Below are 21466 nucleotides of genomic sequence, written 5' to 3'. Positions count from 1 at the left end.
TTTTGGCGTGCAGTACAGTCTTTTAATCTCACCACACTCAGTTTACTGCAAAATCACAACTCTGATTTTGCCGTGGATTCGGTAGCGATACAAGAAACACTGGTGAAAACACATATATTCCCTTAAAATAAATAATTTATCACCCGTAAAGTTGCTTGTTTTCCTTTAGATGCTGTTTGATGGTTAGAACCACTCACCTGTCCTGATTCTTCCTGATCGGCCATGTTGAAGAGCCTTTATAATATGCTAGTTCCGTGCAAAATGACTGTTCCCGCCCGGATTGTAAAACAAAACGTGATTGGATGGAGCGACACTGTGCTACGATTGGTCAGCGAAATGTGGCCGTTATCCGATTGGCTTGAGTCTGTCTTTTTTTGGATTTGTGTTCGCGTCTTGACGCTAGAAATATTTCAAAATCCTCAAACGCAGAGTTTTATTTGACAAAAACATATTTGTAAACATTTTTATATTTGCAAATCTGTTTAATTTTTGTGGATCTCTCTACATTTATTTGGAAATAAGGAACCATTCCAACCCCATAAAAGAGAACAGTATGTTGGCTCTATCAAGCCAACATGAAAAAAGTTACTACAGTATGTAACCAAGTAGACAGTTAAACCATGAGTGTTTCACACGTTTATATTAGTTCTTGACCCTGTTAAATCCTTCTATTGAATTAACGTAATAATTAACTCAATAATTTAACCATTACTTTTTAAGTAAATTAACCATTTCCCATATGAAGCATAATCGCCTGGTAAACTGCAACAATAGAAACAGTTAACGGTAAACTTCGCGCTGTAAAAGTAACTACGCAGCTGCTTCTTCTACCCAGAATGCACCAGTAACCGGAAGTTGTGGCCCTGACGCCCAAGTCGAGGCTCCGCCCACTCTAACAGGAGAACAGCACAGGCTGAGCGAGAGAAGAAGGACAACGGGGAAACAGAGCGACTGCGGCTGAGCGAAATGGCGAGAAGACGACGTTGCGCTGACAGGTCCGAGATAAAATGCAACAAATTTGGCGAAAAAACACGATGTCTTTCTGTTCAGACGACAAAGCTGGACATCGCTTTTGGATCTTGGTAAGAATTTGTTACCGAGCGAAGTGTACGATCGTCCTTAGACGAGTTTTATGGTATTCCAATATGGTGGAAATGGAGAAGGTTCACTGTTGTAAAAAAATGGCCATGATGGGGCCAGCGCAAAATCATGAAAATATCTTCCAGTCGATTAAATGTACAAAATTTGATGCAACTATGTGGTGAAATACAAGAAGAAAAACTTGTTTTGTTAAGAAAGTGGAGAACATATAGCATGCATCAACGAAGAAAAAGCAGACTTTACTGACTACGCATTTAAACTGCTTTGTCCTTGAAAGGACGAACGACCTTGCCAGGACTGAATGTGGAAACAAACAAACAAAAAACCCAAAAAACGAATTAAATGCAAAATAATATAAAAAGTCGCTAAAAATGATGTGCGCCATTTTCAATATGAACATTTGGGATCATTTTTTTTTTTTTTGAAAATTGTTTTGAATGTGCTTTTAAAGATTCAAATATATATATTTAAATTACAGTGTTATTTATTGTTTTTTTATTTTTAGTTTAGATGTATATTATTTTGATCATGCAAATAATACTTAGTATAAACATTTACTGGAAAAATTGCAATTTAATTATTGTTATTGTTTGTGTTATTTATTTGTTCAAGAAAGTCTGTACATTTATTTACTAAATCCTTTTCTCCATTTGATGATGTGTAGAGAATATGTGATGTTACATTTGTTCAGCTTTTATTGTTTATTCAGTATTTTCTTCGATGTTAAATACCAGGGTGTTGGCTTTTAACCCTTAGTGGTGCAGAAAACCACCATTTTCTTCAACAATTTCAGAGTATTTTTAGCCTCAATTTTGTGTTCTTTATTGTTGTATGTAAATTATTATTTCATTACCAGAGCCCAGATTAAGAAGCCCAAAATATAGTTACAATAAATTTGAAGATGTATATATTTGACTAGTCAAGTTCACCCAGTAATTTTCTTCCATTGTCCACACTGTGAAATTGCATACATTTGAATTGTTTGCCACATATACATGCTAATATGTATTTTTACTTTCCTTGTATTTAGTAGCATATTTGGTGGCTTTGGTTTATATTCTTGATTAAACATCAGTATTTGAACACTTACAGATTTTCTTTTTTTGGGGGGGAGGGGGGGTATTGAAATGTAACTTTAGTACCTTAGTAAGTAATCTTATGTTGGTTAAATTTACACATTGACAATTTCATGCCCCTTTTTATACTGCCATGGGCCCTCATCAGGACAACTGTAATGTTTTATTTACATTTAATAAACAGTGGTGCAATGTTTGTAAGTCAAATCTCCAAGAAAACATGTAAAAATGTGCAAACTGATGAATACCATCTTTGTTACCTGATACAATTAATATGTATATATTTATGTATGTATATATAAAAATCTCAAAATGCTTATTGACAGCTAATTATTTGCAACTCTTCTATACAGGCAGACACCACTGGTCAAAAGATGATGCAAGAATTCTTAGTTCCATACTATAATTATGTAAGTGTCCCCAACTTTTCCAAGTTGTGTAAATTGTGGTTATCTATTACTTTGTTACCATTAGGGCAAACTGTACATCAGCTAACTGAACATTCGTATTATACTTTCATTTTATGTTTAAAGGAACCTGTTCCACATACATGCAAAGATGGAGGAAGAAAATGAATGGAACAATCTGGTGTAAGTATTGGTCAGTTTTCAAATGATTAATTTTACTAATTATAGAATGCAATGCTTTATGGATTCAGTTTTATGGCATGATTAAAATTAAACAACCTGCATGGAATTGCATCATGCTGTTTAGTACAACATCTGGCCTTAAATTAAAAGAAATGTGGATGGCTGAATTTGCTGCATTTCTGATGTTATTTTGCTTGATGCAGTAGTACTTGTTGGTTTCTTGTTATTAGTGTGTATCGACTGTTCTGAAGCATTACACATACGCCGTTTTTCAGAATCAGTAGCGATCAGAGCACAGGCTTTAATTTAATTGAAAAATTATGTATTTGCTTTGGAGGACGAGTAAGCAATTCAACAGCTGTTCATGAGGAAAAAGTTCAGCTGTATAGGTTATAGATTTTGTTCTTCTTGCAGTTATTATTTAAAAAATTCTACTGCTGATATGCTTCAACATTAATGAAAAGGCAGAACGTCAGCTCTTTCATGGACACACATTTGATATGATTATCATAGCTAAAAAGGTTTTTGCTAGATAATCTAAATTGGTGTCTGAATATCAAACAGGTTCTATAAAGACTCAAGTAATTTGATTTTAAATGATTAAAACTGCTTATTATTTGTATCTATATCAGAATATATAGAATATTAACTTGTATTAAAAAGTGATTGATTTAGGTATGTGTGTAATCTGTTTAACTGTAATCACTATATAAACATATGAAGTGTACATTTTGAAAGTATTCGTAATGCTGAGCTTTAGCTTTCTGGGGTTGTGACACATCTATTGTGTCATTAATCGTAACTTATACATAATTAAACATTTCTGTTTTGACACAGTGTAAGTAGTTATAACTGATGAAAGATGCTCTGTAAAACATCAGCTTCACTTTTTTCAAAAAATGTTTCCTCTGTGATAAAACTTTTGTATCAGAATAGCTAAAAATCAACAGCATGAGTGAGGGGGGACAAAAAGCCCTGTTTGATTTCATGTTTGTTTCACACATGGAGATATATCATGAACTTGTTTAAATAAGACTACAGTACTGATATTGTAGTATATGCAAATATGTAGTGTGAGGCTTTATACCAGCTGCAGGTCTCATTGTGATAATTTATATAGCTGTCATTATATAACCAGCCTGCAGGCACATGTAATTTACTTATTATTTTTCCTTGTAATAGCCCGCTACAATGTAATTGAAGTAAACCATAAAAAATAATTTGTAAAATAATTTTAATGTATATGTGTCAAACACACGGCCCGCAGCCTTGTTTCATTTAGTTCGCTTCAACTTGGAAAAAATAACACTGACAGCCCATAGTACACTACTCCTCAACACTTCACACAAGATAGTGCACGTAGTGCTTAACTAAACCTAATGAATGACAGCCTTTTTTTCTCCATCCGAAGGGCAGGTACAGTAAACCACCATATAAATGCGCACTCCGTTTTCTACTGTGGCTGGCTTGACCGTGGTCTGAAACACGGGTTAAAATCAGTATGTGCGTTGGGCTTGATGTGAATCACACTCTTGTCTAAAAGTGTTTCAGAAGCAAGTGTTGTGCTGGCAGTGGTGTAACCAGAACTTAATTTTGGTGCAATGATGAAATGTACACATTGAATTCATGATTGTTTTCCTGGTCTGTGCAATTAAATTGGTAAGTGTGACATACTCGTGTATTTCAGGTGGATGTCAGACAGCGGTAGGAGCGGTGATAATACAAATGTTTTATTAATCATTTAAGCACAATCTACCTAAAAAAAAAAAAAAAAAAAATCAATTATAGAACTTGATTATGGCCCTTCAGGGTTTCACAAAAATTTTACTGTGGGATTGACACCCTTGTTCTAAAGTGTCCATTATTCTGTGATTTGTTTGGAGTTTAAAAGGATGGTGTGGAAATAAACACTAGTTAAAATGAAGTGCTTCAGTACATGAACTGCTTAATACAGACCGGTGAAGACATTTCAAAAACACTTTTGGTGCAAATTGTGATTTGGTGTCTAAATTAATCACACTAGATTTATTCGGATATACTTATTTATTTGCACTGTCATCATTGTTTGAAGTATGTTTCAAAACAAAATAACTCCTGTGCCAATGTTATTCTTATGGTGAAGCACAGAACTCTCGCTTTTGTTTCTTGCACTGATGCTGCGTTTGAGGTGAAGTTGTAACTTGTAATTTCTTGTCTACAACCGGCAAAAACTATGGCAAACGTCCCTCAACTTGAAATTTGAGCCCATCAACTTGGAGTAGTCTCAACTACCAGTTCCTTTCCCTTTTGCAGAGTGACATCAACCCAACCTGGCAGTTTTCACTGTGAACAATGTATAGTGTAAAAATATATATATATATATATATATATATATATATATATATATATATATATATATATATATATATATATAAAATAAATAAATGTACCTCTTCTCTATTTCTAAATTAGTCCGTACTAATTGCTGTTTTGAGAAGGTACTCATCAAAATTATCACAAATGTTTGCTGGCTAGCTTGTTGCTAATGCTACTTGCTATTGTCCACTGGTTAGCTTGTTGCTAATTTACTATTGTCAGCTAGCTAGCTTGTTGCTAAGCTACTCACTGTTGTCCACTACAGTAGCTTTTTATAAGTTTTATGTGCTCTGACAGAGCCAACAAAAGACATGCTTTCATGGAAGCGTCAATGTTTTTTTCCACTTTGCACATCGAACATGTCAAGGTGGGAAATGACGTTATTACAACTGGCAAATTTCCACATACAAGGCACCGTGAATGCAGCAGGAAACTTTTACTTTTTTGCTTTTTGTTTTCTTGTTAATTCTGGTTTGGTACATGTGGAACTGCCCACAAGTGTATATGCTCATATTACATGCAAATATGAAGGTAGAGACACTTGTGAGCTCACGACACCCTGACATGTTTGCAGATATACAACCTAGTCTCAGAAGAATAAACAAAGCCTAACGGTCTCTTTTCATAGAGAATAATTGTTTTATAACAAATGTTAGGTTGCTAGCTTGTTGCTAATGCTACCTGCTATTGTACACTAGATAGCTTGTTGCTAATTTACTATTGTCAGCTAGCTAGCTTGTTGCTAAGCTACTCACTGTTGTCCACTGCAATTTCAGTACAAAATGTTGAATGAATGTCTGAAGTTCACAGTATCAGTACAGGCCTGTAACTGTAAACATGCGGTTACAGTAGCTTTTTATAAGTTTTATGTGCTCTGACAGAGCCAACAAAAGACATGCTTTCATGGAAGCATCAATGTTTTTTTCCACTTTGCACATCGAACATGTCAAGGTGGGAAATGGCGTTATTACAACTTGGAAATTTTCACATACAAGGCACTGTGAATGCAGCAGGAGACTTTTCGTTTTTTGCTTTCTGTTTTCTTGTTGATTCTGGTTTGGTACATGTGGAACTGCCCACAAGTGTATATGCTCATATTACATGCAAATATGAAGGTAGAGGTGCTTGTGAGCTCACAACACCCTGACATGTTTGCAGATATACAACCTAGTCTCAGACATATAACAGTCTAAAAGTCTGAACAGCCTAACGGAGAATAATTGCTTTTTATGTCTCTTAGCATCTGTCGGTTTGTGGACGTGGTCATGAGAGTGCTGGGAAAAGAATACGGCTTGGTAAGTCCATGATCTTGTTCTTGTCCATGCGGCTTGTTGCATCATATGTCTGTTGTTGGAAAAGGCAGTGGTGTGCGCTCATCCTACCTTAGGAAAAGTAGACACTTGTGCTTTGAGTTTAAAAACTAATGTGAGAAGTATATATTCTTATGACAAACAGTAAAAGAAATTTTCTAACTTTTAAAGGAATTCAAAACTGCATGGGCAGCCATCACAAGTTAAAAGGATTAGATTTATTAGAGATTTATGCTATAGTTGTAGATTTTATGGCAACATGACCTCAGACATAATTTTGTGTTTAAAATCACAAATATTTTTATTATAAAATTGGAACTTGGTCATAGCATAGTTTTGCTTTGTACTTAAAATGGATCTTTATGTAACTTTATATAACCATCGAAAAAGCTAATGCCATCTTTTGGCATGGAGCCTGTCCTGATTTTGTGTAAGCATCTTTTTTGACCCTGACTGCTGAAGTGTTTAGGGATAAAAGAACCGGAAGCAGTTATGTACTTTTAACCAATAGTTCTAAAATTAGAGTCTAAAAATAGTTGGGTTGTGTCTTAGCTTTGAGAGTCTTCAAATTGAAAGTTAAATCTGATTGAGTTTAGCACTGTATATGCCATTGTATGTGTGTGAGCCTCAGGTGTTAATCGTGGCCTTGATTTAAAATGCTCCAATTAGTCCTAATATTGGCGTATAGTATCTGGGTCTTGAATCAAACAATCCAAGGCCAATGTAACAATTACTCAGTCACCTAAATTTTTACATTTATCGCATATTACACAATATTAGCCCTGCCCCAATTATACATAAAGGTAGAAATATGCCAAAGTTGCTCTTGTCACAGCAGAACTATAGGGCTCTGTCTTAAGATTTTTTGTGTGCACAGGAAAGCAATTATTCTGTTATTCTTTATTATAGCACCGTGTTACTTCACCAGTACTGGATTACTGACTACTTACTACTTACAGTTAACGCCAAAAGATCACATATACTTACTTTAAGGTTTATTCAATTTCAGTTTTTCACAACTCCACACATTTCATGTTACCATACATGAATTTATTTTGGCAAATCAACTAGGGCATCTATGATCAATTGGAGATGGATTTATTTCAGCTTTAATTGACTATCAGAATTCCAGTGGGTCAAAAGTTTACATACACCAAGTTGTCTGTTTCTTTAAGCAGACTAGAAGATTGCAGAAATTGTTGTAATGACTTTTTTTTTAGAAGCATCTGACTGGCTTATTGTCATAATTGGGAATTAATTGGGTGTGCACCTGTGGCTGTGGCCTACCTTTAGATATCATGGGAAAATCCAAGCAACTCAGCCAAGACTTCAGGGGAAAAAATTGTATACCTCCACAAGTCCTTTTCCTCTTAAGGAGCAATTTCCAAACAGAAGGTACCACAAGCATCTGTACAAACAATTGTATGAAAATATAATAATTTTGGAACCACACAGACACTGCAGTGTCCCAGATAGGGGTACAAATTTATTCCCAGGGATGAACGAACTTTGGTACCTGATTCCTCCAACTCCTTCACCAGTTCTTTCTTTGCTGTTGTCTCAGTGTTCAGTTGAACCTTTCAGACCAAAGTATGTATATTGAAAGTATTGGAGTGGCCATAACAAAGCCTTGATCTGAGTCTCATAAAAATTTGTGGACTGAAATGAAAGTGTGTCCAAGCAAGGATGACCACAAACTTGACTGGGTTAAACCAGTTCTGTCAGGCAAATATTTGGGCAAATCAAAGTTTGTGGAAGGCTGACCTAAGAATTTGATTCAAGCTCAAGCAACTACAAGGCAATGCCACTGAATACTTAAAAAGTATATGTAAACCTTTGACCCACTGAAAATCTGATATAATAAATAAAAGCTGGAATAAATCTGTTTCTTAGCTATTAGTTTGAAATGATCTCTTATTGAAATTAAGTAGGCAGCCTAACTGACTTAACATATGAAATATAACATGAAATGTGTGGAGTTGTGAAAAATTGAGTTTGAATGTCTGTAGCCTAGGTGTATATAAGCGTTTGGCCTCAACTGTACTAGTTCATATCCATTTTTTACATTCTGATTTGTCCAATAAAGTTCTGCATTTAAATTCAGTTTAAAAATTCAGTCAAGATTTATCAGTATTCTGGAAATATACAGCTTCACAATTAATCCATAATAACTTTCTTAATCTTATTAACTTATTAATTTTTAAAAATAAACACAGCTGTTAACCTTCATGTGGTAAACAACTTAAAAGAAATTAAATAGATGTTACTTAAAAAGGTGTTAATGCCTTCTTTTGATAAAACTTTGATGTATTATTCAGATAGTATAACAATTATTACATAAGTGACTATATTATAATTGTTAGGATTTATGACTGGAAACACATTGTACATTTCGACAAAATTGACCATGACTTCTCTTCAGAAATTTTATGTAACCGTACTATAACTAAATATCATGGCATTGATGCTTCTCAAGAAAATAAACTGCCCAAAAAGCTGCATAAATTACATGCAGCAATTTCCAGTTACAGACATGTGACATAGCAAACCAGATGTGTATTATAATGTGGTAGGATTATTGTCATGAATTATTTTGATGAAGCTAACTTCCAAGCTGCAGTGATTGCTAGCTGTGAATAGCTAGAGAAGTGTAGTTTGCATTGAGGTTGAAATAATTGTTGGTTGCTGCTGTTTTTGTCATTGCATCTTATTGAATTTAGTAGTTGGTGCCAGTAAAACTGGAACAAGAATACATTGTTCAAATGAGGTACTGTGCAAATTGCTAATGTTATTTACAGAAGTTGCACTTATTGGCTGGATGTAATAAATTGCTGTCTAAACTTTTGCATCCAAGGTATTTGGTTCTTGGCACTGGCGTACAAAGATTATTCAGGCTACTTTTATTCCAGTGGATTGACTGTAGATAAAAGTAACTCAGTATATTTAATAATAGTTTGTCAAGTCTAATATTGTTAACATCAGCTAGCTTAAGAATGAGTTCATAATATTTTTTTTTTATAATTTTTTTTTTATGAAGCTTATGTGGATACATGCATTTGGGGTTTACATGTTTTCCCTTCTCCTTTTTGATTTCATTAAGACCCCCCTACTGGACAAACAAGTGGAGACTACAGCTTTATCAGGAAGATGGCGGCTCTGATTTTTGCTTTTGGATTACATTTTTTTTAAATGTAACTTTGATTGCAGTTGTATTCTGCTGGTAAATGTGTCTAAATGCCCCACCCAATGTTTGATAACGTTTTGTTAAAATTTTACAAAGTTGTTTTTGTTTCAGCTGCTTGTATGATTATTCTAAATTGAATATACATTTTTTTACTTAAATAAAAATGTAGTTTTTGAACGATATTGATTTTCTCTCATTTAATTGGGGAAATGTATCTATAAACTGAGTTAAACCTTCCTCTCTTTTTTAAAGGGCGTTATTACATAGTAAGTGCATACTTACTATGCACTTTATTACTTTACATTTCTGAAGCTTATACAAGTCATTTTCACCTGGTTAATGCTTTAGCACGGCTTCACAGATTAAAACTTGAATTGGTTACCTGTACTGGATACCCACAACCCTGTTACATATTTATAGTTTACAATCACACTAAACCTTATTTAATTTCATTAAAAAATTGACTCTCCTGAGCAAGCTATGTTAAAAAAAATAAATGGCTAATTCTAATAGATTTTCAGTCCTTTCTATTTATGCTGCTGGATTTAAACAATATTGAATTGTGGTTGTGCAAATATAAAAGAATTAATGGTACAAAAGTATGCTAACAATGCTCAGGTCTTAAAGCAAACCTTATGTAAAGCGTGAAGATGTCCTAAAATGGTGTCCTCCACAGTCCAAAGCTCTAAAATGGCTCCCAATGTCTCATTTCCTGTCTGAGCAGGAAGTGATGGTGTCCTGAAATTTTTATATCCCCTGAAAACACAAAGTAGTAGGCTCTAAGATTACTCACTGTATACTTATACATTCTATATCATTGTTTTGAGTTAGTACACAGAGTTAAAACTGAATACACTGAAGACAGATTTAATATAAAATAAAAGGGGTGGGCCTTTTTGTACATCACCTGAGTCTGGGCTAAATCGAGAGAACGTCAATCAAAGGCTAAAGCCTGTGCGAGCTGGGAAGGAGCTTTAGATGGCGGATGAGCCTTGGGAAGGGGAACCCGTAGAGCTCGTCGACAGCACTTCTCCCTCAACTTTGAACTTTAGCGCTCGTGTTCGGGCTTATATTTTAAAACATTAGGTTAATTTGAATTGTATCTGAATGTAGAAATGTCGTCGCATTGTTTTTGCGGTTTTATTTCGTCGAGAAAATATGTGCCGCTTTAACGTAGTCGTTGTTTTCTGTGCCTCGCGCTGGCAGCCATGGCTGTCCTCCATTTTTAGTGCGCTGCGCGCGGCTCTTTAGAAACTCAGCTCTCCATTCAAAAGGCCATTGTTGCTTTTCTTACATATATTTTTCCCCTTATAAATAATATTTCGAATTGTATTGCTATCCGGATCTATCGAGATCTGGGTATATTTTTCTTTTTGTTGTCGGAGTAATAAGTTCGATATTTTTATTCCGGCTGTGGATGTTACTGCTCCCTACATGTATTTCTCTACCTGTCTATGGAATAGGTATGTGTACGTTGCAGGTTTTTTTTGCGATCGGTTGTATTTTGGTTCTTTTAAAGATGTTTTCAGTCGTCCTTTGTCCTGATGACGCAGTAAGAATTTATGCATGTGGGATCTATTGCATTAAAAGTCTGAACTCGTTTGTTGCTTGTGACACCGAGCGGGTATCATTTAATTCCCAGTTTTTTTATTTCTCATAATATTTCCTGTTATATTTGTTCTTTTTTTTCGGCAAACGTGTCAAGGCTGTTCATTTTTCCCTTACGAGGCAACGGGGGACTTTTGCAGTCCTGAAAGCAAAAGCAGGACTGGTCGGACTTGCATGATGGTTTCACCCCCTCTCAACTTTTGACAGTTTAATACATAGAGTAAAGATCATCGTTAACAGTTAAACAATATAACCATGTTGAAGAACAAGGACAAAAAGGAAGGAGACGACGCTTCGACTCAAAGCAATGCTTCAAGGTACGATTCTACATATTTCTATTAATTTTTCTTTACATTTAGTCTTTGTTGTTTACTTTGATAGGCATGGTTGATCACCTGTGCACCGATTTTAGCCACACTTTCTATGAAATGGCATGGTTTCACATCATTGACCTTGGCATAGTTGAATAGCCACACCCTGATTTTTTTAGTGGCATTTCTAATAGTGAATCCCATCTGTTTAGGCCTGTGTACGGGGTCCATGTGTCCAAACTCCAATATCTACATTTTCCATTCAGTCAAATCACAAGGTTTCTCATTTTGAACTTCATTTGTGCTGTGACCTTGTCTGATTACTTTGCACTGCATTGCACCATTTGTGCTATTTAAACAGTTTTTGTTCTCAAAACAGTGATTAAGATTGACATTTGTTTGATAGTAAAATGATCTTACAGACATTGCACACTATGGGTTGCTATGTCTTAAGTCTGTGGCTGCTTTTGATTGAACATACCTTGGAACAAAATTTACTAAAACATGCATTTGTTAATAAGGTATAATGTGCGTGTTTATGCAAAATAATATAATAATGCAAGTAATATATTTATATTTTATGTGGAACACAGTGTTTCTATGCATAATTTTAAATACATAGTGTCTCTTAAAAGTTTTCAGTGCACCCAGTCATTATTTATCTTACAGACCTACTATCTTTCTGTCAGACTCTAATGTATGTGTATAAAACTTTTGCTCAATATTGATGGCTAGTTGGTAGTTACTCTTTCATCTTCAATAACTCATTTCTAGTAATAGCACACACTTGTTTGCAGAATATGCAACAACCAGGGATCAAGCTGTGTATACTTAGTCAATAAAGTTTGTTTTGTTTTTTAAATGTCCAGTACTTGAACAAGAGAGATAGATGTACAGTGTCCTTGCTCTGTCCTCCTGGCAGTGGGTTTTTTGACCTTTTCCCTTTTTTCCCATCTGTCCATTATATGTTGAGTGATGTATTTTGGAGAAATCCAAAAATAGTTTTGTTTTGGTTTTTTTCTGTGTAAAATCCTGAAAGAAATGTCAACTAATTAAATTATAAATTACCTTACTCTGCAGTATTTACAGTTATTACTGAATTACAGTATAACAGTGTATAGGTGCACATACATTTACTGACTGTAGTCTGTCTTGCTATGTGCAGTTTGTGTCCAGATACACCCCCTGACACCCCCCCCCCCCCCCCCCCCCCAAAAAAAAAACAAAAAAAAAAAAAACAGTTGTTTGAAAAGGAGCACTAATAAAGGGCTTTAGGGCTTGAGTCACATTATAAACAAATATTCCCAAAAAAATAAAAAGATGTCATTTCAAAGTGTACACGGTGGACCAGGAAGGAGGTAAGTTTACAGTGTTTTAAAACTCACCAGCAGGGTTTTGGGGGGATTGGGGGTGCTGGGGGGCTAGTGAAGTACTGATAAATTATGCATAGCAATAGAATGGCTACAGTCTGTAGATCTATAACTATGTTATGCTGCCATAAATTGCTATATATGGGAAAACTATCAATATCCAGAAATAGTACCACTGTAGTGCGGCACCTCAGCCTTTTCGAAGTAATGTGGCTTTCAGATTCTGCAGTTGACATAGTTTGGAAAACATTACCCCAATGTTTATGGATTGTTCATTGTCCTTAATATAAGTATCTCAGTATAGGTAATAATGAAAACTATAAACAATATAGTTACAGGAATTTCTGTTAATGACTTGATGAGTGCACAAAAAAGCTAAACATAGAGTGATGAAAACAGCTTAATGGATAAGTAAATTCAGTCTCTTACACTGCACCTGTAGTAAATGTTCAGGTTATTGAATTCATAATTTCAGTGATTTATATTATAGTATAATATGCGGTCCCTATGTGGGGGAATACTGTGTGAACTTCATTTAGACTGATCTTATACATGTGTACCACTGGAGTGTCTACTGAAGAGTTAAATGTTGTAAACTAGAATAAACAAAACAGTTAAGCCTGTTTAGTGGCGTTTATATAATTAAGTACTGTTTTTCTTCTGAATCATGTTCGAGTTACATAGTTCGCTAACCAACATTTATTCTAGACTTTTAATTCTTGAAATTACATTTTATTAGTTAAGTATTAGGTTGTCTTCAATTTACATCATCTTAGTTTTAAGATGGAAAGTTCTTAGTCTGGTGTCAATTTAAATATTTATGTTATATCCGGTTAAATGTGTTTGGAAGAAGCTTGATAGTGTGTCTCACACTGCGTAATACATTGTCTATTATCTATCTATCTATCTATCTATCTGTCTATCTATACATATGTATGTATATATATATATATATATATATATATGTAGGCAGCGTTGGAAAATTATTAAAAAGTAAAAAAAAAAGTATTGCATTTAACTCGTATATGCCTGCAGACACATTGTTTATACACTATCTACAACATCAGAACACGTCACTATACAGTTACTAATGTCTTGACTAAGAGAGCAATTGGATGGGTGTCTGACCTTCAGCAAGGTGAGCGGTAGTAAGCTCTTGGCAGCCATTTTCTTAGCACATTTCTCAACATTTAAAGTTAAACAGGATCTAGTTCTGACGTTTTTAAATATAATAATATAATTTGTCTTATACGTAGCATGAAGGTTGCTCACAGAAGAAAATGCAGCACACCTTTCTTTCCATATAAATGATATCATTAAATGGCAGAAAGTCCATCTGAGCACCACAAAATGGCTCTTGCTTTGTGCTGCATAGCTCATGTGAGTTGCACAGCATTACATAAAAGGTGCATGGAACTACAGGAAGAGAAACTAGGAAGTGCTCTCTAGGGCAGAAGTTCATTTTGCTGAATTTTTATTGGTCCTTTCCCAGCTAGCAACAAGGCAGCCACTCATGATTGAGCGGGGTTAAGGCTGCCCCCTGTGATGTCATACACCATATAAGGACAGTCTGGCTGTCTTGGCTGCTTTGTCAGCAGCTGCAGTGCTTGCTGTGGGCACCCACACTGTGCCAAATAAAATTTTTACCAATAAAACTAAAATAATCAACAGTGCTTAAATAATTTAGCATTATAATTCAAATATTAATCATTATAACTGTTAGGTTTTGGTCATTTAAAAAATTTGTAATACTTTTTTTGTTCAGTGTGCTAGAAAAAAGTAATAGTGATGTTTTTTGTTAATCATTGTCTCAATACTGATATTTGCAATTTTGATATCAAAATTGCTGTAAAACTCAGTTTGGGAGTGTAAATCAGTGTAACACATTATTAGCTGTAACTAAGCTCATTATGAATTTTAAATAAAATTATATAAACTGCATGTGCTCTGTAGCGAACAGCAGCCGAGATAAATTCACATATTTACAATTTATTTTGGTTTAATTTAATTTTAATCTATTTATTTCTGTAAAGCTGCTTTGTGGCAATGTCCATTGTTAAAAGTGCTATACAAATAAAATTGAATTGAATTGAGAGATACTTGCTGAATTCTTGTATAGTAAAGTCATCCTGATAAACAACACGCTATTTCATTTCCTTAATTTAATCCCTGCTCATGTTTTGAGAACAAACACATTCACAGCAATGGCAAGGCCAGAAATTGAACAGTGGGTGGGCCTGGGTAAAACAGGGTGGGTACGGGTTTCCAAAACAAAATGCAGCAGTAATTAAGGAACTTTACTGACTGCAGAAAGGCACCTGAGAGGTTTGTTAATTTGCCACTTCATCACTTCTCCCCCTTTTACTGGAGCCTGCACGCATTCGCACACTCACAGAAATATGGTGCCACAGCTACAGCAGATTAAAGATTAAAAAACATCGGTATTCTGTAGGCTTAACATGAACATACCAAGGGGGCTGTCAGAATGCACTGATTTGTGCCTAACATTACATATCCACAAATACAGCAGCTGAGCACATCACACCTAATATAAAATCAGAAAATGAAACACAACTGGTTGCAGAAAATAGGCTGATAGCATTATAAATGTTTATGCTGCTGTGTTTTTACAAGTGCTTTTGATATTAAAGCCAACTAAAATTTAATTTCAATGAAATACCAGTTATAATTATCCAAAATGCTATAGCCGCACATTATGTGAAATTAGATCACACATTTTGAGCAGTCAAATCTGTACAGATTCAAATCAGTACAGTTTCAGCATAAAAAAAGTGTTGCTTTGCCTTGAATCATTTGACTTGAAAGCCATTGTGATAATCTGTGGGTGATTCCCGATACTATCCTTAATCATCCCAAGCCTATCAAACAGCTGTGAATACTGAATGTAATGAATATTATTCATTTTTTAATAACGTAATATAAAGGGAAACATAACAATCACTAGTTGTTAGGGCTGAACAATGTGTAATTTGTAGTTTTATTAATGGCTTTGCGATACTGAGAAGTCTGGAATATGCATATGGGCAATAACGTTTTTAAAACTGTGTTCTTTCTTGAAGAATTCTGACTGAACTCAGAGGTTTCAAAATGGTTTCCTGTGGAGGTTTGGTAAATCATCATATCCAAAATCAGTAGTTATTTTTTTTGTTTTTTTCAGATTAATACATGCCAATCTTATCCCTTAACCACAGGAATATAATCACAATATGCTATTTTTTATTTCTAGTGTATAGCCTAGGACACGCTAGGTGTGTCTTCTTAGTATACTTAGTATTAGGGGTGTAACAATGCATCGCGACAAGATGCATCAGTGCAAAAATGTGATGCGTGCATTGTGAAAATGTGTAATTTACATTGTGGAAATCAGCAATCTATTAATTATGCATCTAATGCAGTTGAACTGTTTGAACACCAGAGGTCTCAATCTGCACAACTCAGAGTTAATAGAAAATATATAGAAAGCACACTGGTCACATGATCGCATTTTTTCTTGCACCGTAACTGAGAATCATCTACGCTTGTGGCCCGAAAGCCCTGTTTAAAAAAAGCCCTTCAGTAACTTTCAAACAACTACAGTCCAACGCTTCTGCAATCTACAGTGCCTGAGAAAGAGACCACAAAGTTCACAGGCATTTTAGCTGACTTTAGAGCTCTATTTTCGGTTACAGTGAGACCGTAGGCACAGCTGCAGCGCTTAGTATATTTCAATCAATCATTTTCCTTGGGTCTGAGACTTTTAGTCAATCAAATTTTTGGGATAATTTAGAAATGTATTTATTTATTTTTAGGATATGGTGAACCTATAGTAAAATATTAAACCTCTGTTCATAGCAGTTTTTGATTTATTTAGTTTTATACATACAAAAATGCACATTGTTTTGCATTGTTTATGATTCAGAAATAAAGTCTTTTCAGTCATAATTTTTCTTCATTAAAATTTTGTTAAAAATATTTTGAGAATTGAAATTAACTGAATTGTGAAGCCACATCATGAACTGAATTGTGATCGGAGTGTGTATTGTTACAGCCTTATTTAGTGTACTTAAGAAATAGCATATATCATTAGTAATATAGCAAAATGTTAAAAGTGCTTCTGAAAAAACATAAAGCGGTAGGATATTTAGTTTTTCCTTGAAACAAGACATGATGTTCAACTGGAATTTTAATTAGTAATGAGTTAAAAATAAGTGAAATAAAAAAAATGCTGGGACTGTCAGAGAGATACTTTTGAGCCCTTGAGCCAGGAATGCTCAAACCTTTTTGGCAAGTGACCCCCATTTTAAGGGTCCAAAATTCTGAGAAATTCACAATGTGTTACCGTGAATAGGTGTACAATATGCAGAATTATGGATAACTTTTTTTTTTAACGATTACTGTTCAAAAAAAAAAACAGACAAATTGCATATTGCATTTTTTATTGATTTTTTTTTAAAAATTGATTTTAAAAATATTTTTACTTCTATGCCCAGTGGTTAGAAGTTTGCATTTTAATCTACACCTCCAGCATGCCCTGATGCCGTAGGCAACAGACTGAAATATCATCCATGTGATGTTTAGATTATAGGCATACTTCAAAATATAGCATTTCCGATGTAAAGACCCCTTCGATTAATATGACAGCATGTTTGATGCTCAGTTTTATACACATAGAGCTACATTATAAATATTGGTTGGTAAAAAAAAAACTCCTGCAACATGTCGAAAGAATAATAGGCAGACGTCAAGAGTTCATTAGATAGATAAGTTGCCAATACTTGAACAGTTGAATAGATAGATAGGGAGCCAATACTTGTAGAGTTGATTACATAGATACATAGGGTGCCAGTACTTCTAGAGATGTGTGTGTGTGTGTGTGTGTGTATATATATATATATATATATATATATATATATATATATATATGAATGTATATATACACATACACACACATGCACACAGTGTGAAATAACTAAGTATAGGGTGCAAGGAAGGTAAACAGTTTACTATGTTACTGGTTTGTAAATCCTGGTTTGTAAAAGAACAATTACAATGCCTCATTGTACCTTTACAATATAAAATGATGCATCATTTCGGCTATAGACATGGTCGCCTACTTGTAAATAATTATTCCGTTCATGAACAAGTCATTTGATTGTGAACAATGTTTTTCAGTAAATTACTAAATATTGAGACAGTTCATTTGCACAGTACCATATTACAAATGTCTATACTTTAATGTGAATATAATTAAAATTAAAATTTTATTGGTCACACACACACAATTGTACACCTTATGATGTGCAATGAAATGATTTTTACGACTGTCCGGTGACGTAAAACAGAATTTATATAAAAACAGAATTTACTTACATAGAAGTACAGGGTGTCCCAGAAGTCTCCATACATAGGGGACTATGTATGCTAGCACCATGTCGGTTGTGCCTTCGTCATGTTCATGGACCTCCACTTCTCACTTGGTCCTCAACATTTCCGGTCCTTTTGAAATTGTTAATAAGTTTGGCAACAGTGTCGTGTGTGATGTGCTTGCCATGTTTCCTGTTAAAGTCCAGCGCAACCTTGCAACAGCTTCCCGATCCAGCCATGAGAATGATTTCAATACATTCTTCTTTTGTTGAAGAAATAGTGTTGTTATTTTCTTAACGGCTATCTGAAAAAATATATACAGTGCTGCTTGAAAGTTTGTGAACCCTCCAGACATGATCAGGTTTTGTGTAAAAAAAAAAAAAAAAAAAAAAAAAAAAAATAGAGTAACCTAATCAATGTACATCCAAAACCCAATTTGTGAAGCAGACTTCCAAATGATGGACACAAGCAAAAAAAAGGATATATTGTCATTATTTATTGAACAAAAGGGGTTAATCTCACAAAAACTGGAAATTTGACTGCAGAAGTATGTGAAGCCTTTTATTTAGTAGCTTGTGGCACTTTCTTTTGCAGCCATTACTTCAACCAAACGTCTTCTGTAACCACTGACCAGTCTCTCACATCTGTCTTTGGGGATTTTTGCCCACTCCTCCTTGCAGAACTCAGCCAGCTGAGAGAGGTTGGAAGGAAATCTGGCATGTACCGCCCGCTTCAGGTCTAGCCACAACATTTCAATTGGATTGAGATCCAGACTTTGACTAGGCCAATCAACAGTTGAAATTCTTTCTTTTAAGCCATTCCTTGGTGGATTTGCTTGAATGCTTAGGGTCGTTGTCTTGTTGCATCACCCATTTTCGGCCCAGCTTCAGCTCTCTGACTGATGGCAGGAGATTCTCTTCAAGAATTTGTTGATAGGTCTGAGAATTCAAGTTACCCTGAATAATATGGAGTCGCCCTGGCCCGGACGCAAAAAAGCAGCCCCAGACCTTCACATTTCCACCACCATGCTTCACTGTTGGGAGGAGGTTCTTTTTCTGGAATTCAGTGTTGGCTTTTCTCCAAACATGGCGGCTTTGATTATGACCAAATAAATCTATTTTGGATTCATCTGTCCAAAGAGTGGACTTCCAAAAGGCCTCTGGTTTGTCCAAATGCTCTCTGGCAAAGTTGAAACGGGCATCTTTGTTTTTTTTTGAGAGCAGAGGCTTCTTTCTAGCAACCCTCCCATAAATGTCATGTCTGTTCAATTTTCGTCTGATTGTAGACGCATGTACATTTACCCTAGATGCTGCCAGAGAGGTCTGCAACTCTCTAGAGGTGATGTATGGGTTGGCCTTTACCTCATTTATTATTTTTCTGGTGCTTCTTGATGATAGTTTTGATGGGCGTCCACTTCTAGGCAGAGTTGTGGTCATGTTGAATGCCCTCCATTTGTAGATGATTTGTCTTACAGTGGATGGATGGAGTTGGAATCTCTTGGAGATGGTCTTATAGCCTTCTTCAGACTGATGGGCTGTCACCACCTTCTTCCTGATGTCCTTGGATATCTCCTTTCCTCTTGGCATTGTTTGACTATTTGGCACTACAGTGGTTTGGTTGGTTTCCTCTCTCTTTTAATCAGTGTTGCCCAACCACTTTCCTAAGGATGTCTAATTTGATTGGTCTGCTTAACTAATTAATTAAGCACCCAAATGTATTTCACTTGAATCTGTTACCCACTTGACTTTACCAATGCAGCTTGGGCTTCACTTACTTTTACACATACAATAATTCAATCTTTCATGTAGTTTTTTGGCTACTCACAAAATTCCCTCTAAACAAACATATGCAATGATCAACATACATCTGACATGTAATTTATAAAAAGCAGGTGATGATAAATTAAGAAAATCATGGTAAAACAACAGAAAACTCTGAACAGCTCAAGGGGTTCACCAACTTTCAAGCAGCATTGTATATAAAGTATGAAAAAGTTTGGAAGACATTTTGCTAAAAAGTGTTAATTATCCCTATGTATGGAGACTTTTGGGACACCCTGTAGAATAAGGAAAAAAATATAAAAATGTGATGGCAGAAAAAGTATGAACTGTATCTGGACTAAAATGCAGATATGTGCAGTTGTATGTGCAATGCAATGGCTGTCTGACATCCAGCTGAGGTAGTTGCAGTGAAAAAGCTAGCAATATAATAAATATTTATAAATACGGGATATGCCATGTATATTAACAGGAATGTTGGGGGTCTGGGTGTTGTGCAAACAAATCCAAGGTTTGTATTTATATGTCGATTTATAAATAGTCCTAGGCGTTGTCCGGGTTGAGGGTCCAAATGGCCTGTAGGAAGAAGTTCTTCCTCATTCGGTCTTTTGGCCTTCACAGAGTGGAAGCACTTCCCTGTTCAGATGGCTGAGGTTCTTCACTGTCTTCTTGGCCGTGGTCCAGCATCACTTGTTGTAGATAGACTGCAGGTTAGGGAGCTCAGTGCAGAAGGTGTGCTCAGCTGATTGCACCACCCTCTGGAGAGCCTGCCTCTCCTGCTTGGTGCTGTTCCCAGACCAGTCTGTGATGCTCTTGATGGTGCAGGTAAAAGTTCCTTAACACCTTAGAGGGCAGTTTAAAGTCCCTAAGCATCTAAGCATCTCTACTGCTTCATGCTGAAGTCCACTATTAACTCCTTTGTCTTGCTGACATTCAGGAGGAGGTTGTTCTCCTGGCACTAGTTCTCCAGGTTTCTAATCTCTTCTAAGTAGGCCTTCTCATCGTCAGAGATCAGACCCACCACAGCAGGATCGTCGGCGAACTTGACAATGGTGGTAGAGTTGGAAGTGGCCGCACAGTTGTAAGTGTACAATGAGTACAGCAGGGGGCTCAGGACACAACCCTGGAGTACTGCTTGTGGTCTGCCTGTCAGGAAGTTGGAGATCCACTGACACATGGACGGGTTAAGTCCCAGGTTGTCTAACTTGTTGGTGAGTTTGGAGGAGATTGTAGTGTTGGATGCGGAGCTGTAGCAGGCAAACTGCATTTTAACATAATTTCCCTTCCCGGTGTCCAGCTGGCTCAGGGCTGTGTAGGAGGTATGTTATGGCTTCATCAGTGATTGGGACGATATACAATCTCTGGGTAAATGTGTCCACGGTGTCAGTTAATGAAGAGGTGATGAAGTCTCTGACCAGC

The 21466-nt window shown here is 35.6% G+C and overlaps 1 protein-coding gene across 6 annotated transcripts in view; it reads left to right on the top strand.

Annotated features, from left to right (window-relative positions):
• Positions 1-199: 199 nt before the first annotated feature.
• Positions 200-21466, top strand: part of chd2 (chromodomain helicase DNA binding protein 2) — a 70160-nt gene continuing 48893 nt past the window's right edge. For 2 of the 6 annotated variants that reach the window (XM_034304996.2, XM_034304995.2), the window contains exons 1-5: positions 207-1082; positions 2531-2587; positions 2711-2767; positions 6363-6417; positions 9533-11541. In XM_034304996.2, the coding sequence (XP_034160887.1) occupies positions 11480-11541 (62 nt within the window). In that variant the 5' untranslated portion in view covers positions 207-1082; positions 2531-2587; positions 2711-2767; positions 6363-6417; positions 9533-11479. Of the gene's footprint in view, positions 1083-2530; positions 2588-2710; positions 2778-6362; positions 6418-9532; positions 11542-21466 lie in introns of all 6 variants that reach the window. The other 4 variants (XM_053234782.1, XM_053234781.1, XM_034304993.2 and 1 more) reach the window with 4 other exon arrangements.

This window comes from Pangasianodon hypophthalmus, chromosome 6, assembly GCF_027358585.1.
Source record: "Pangasianodon hypophthalmus isolate fPanHyp1 chromosome 6, fPanHyp1.pri, whole genome shotgun sequence".
In the NCBI taxonomy this organism is placed as follows: Eukaryota; Metazoa; Chordata; class Actinopteri; order Siluriformes; family Pangasiidae; genus Pangasianodon; species Pangasianodon hypophthalmus.
The sequence above is the reverse complement of the archived record's forward strand: the minus strand, read 5'-3'. Positions and strand labels throughout refer to the sequence as shown.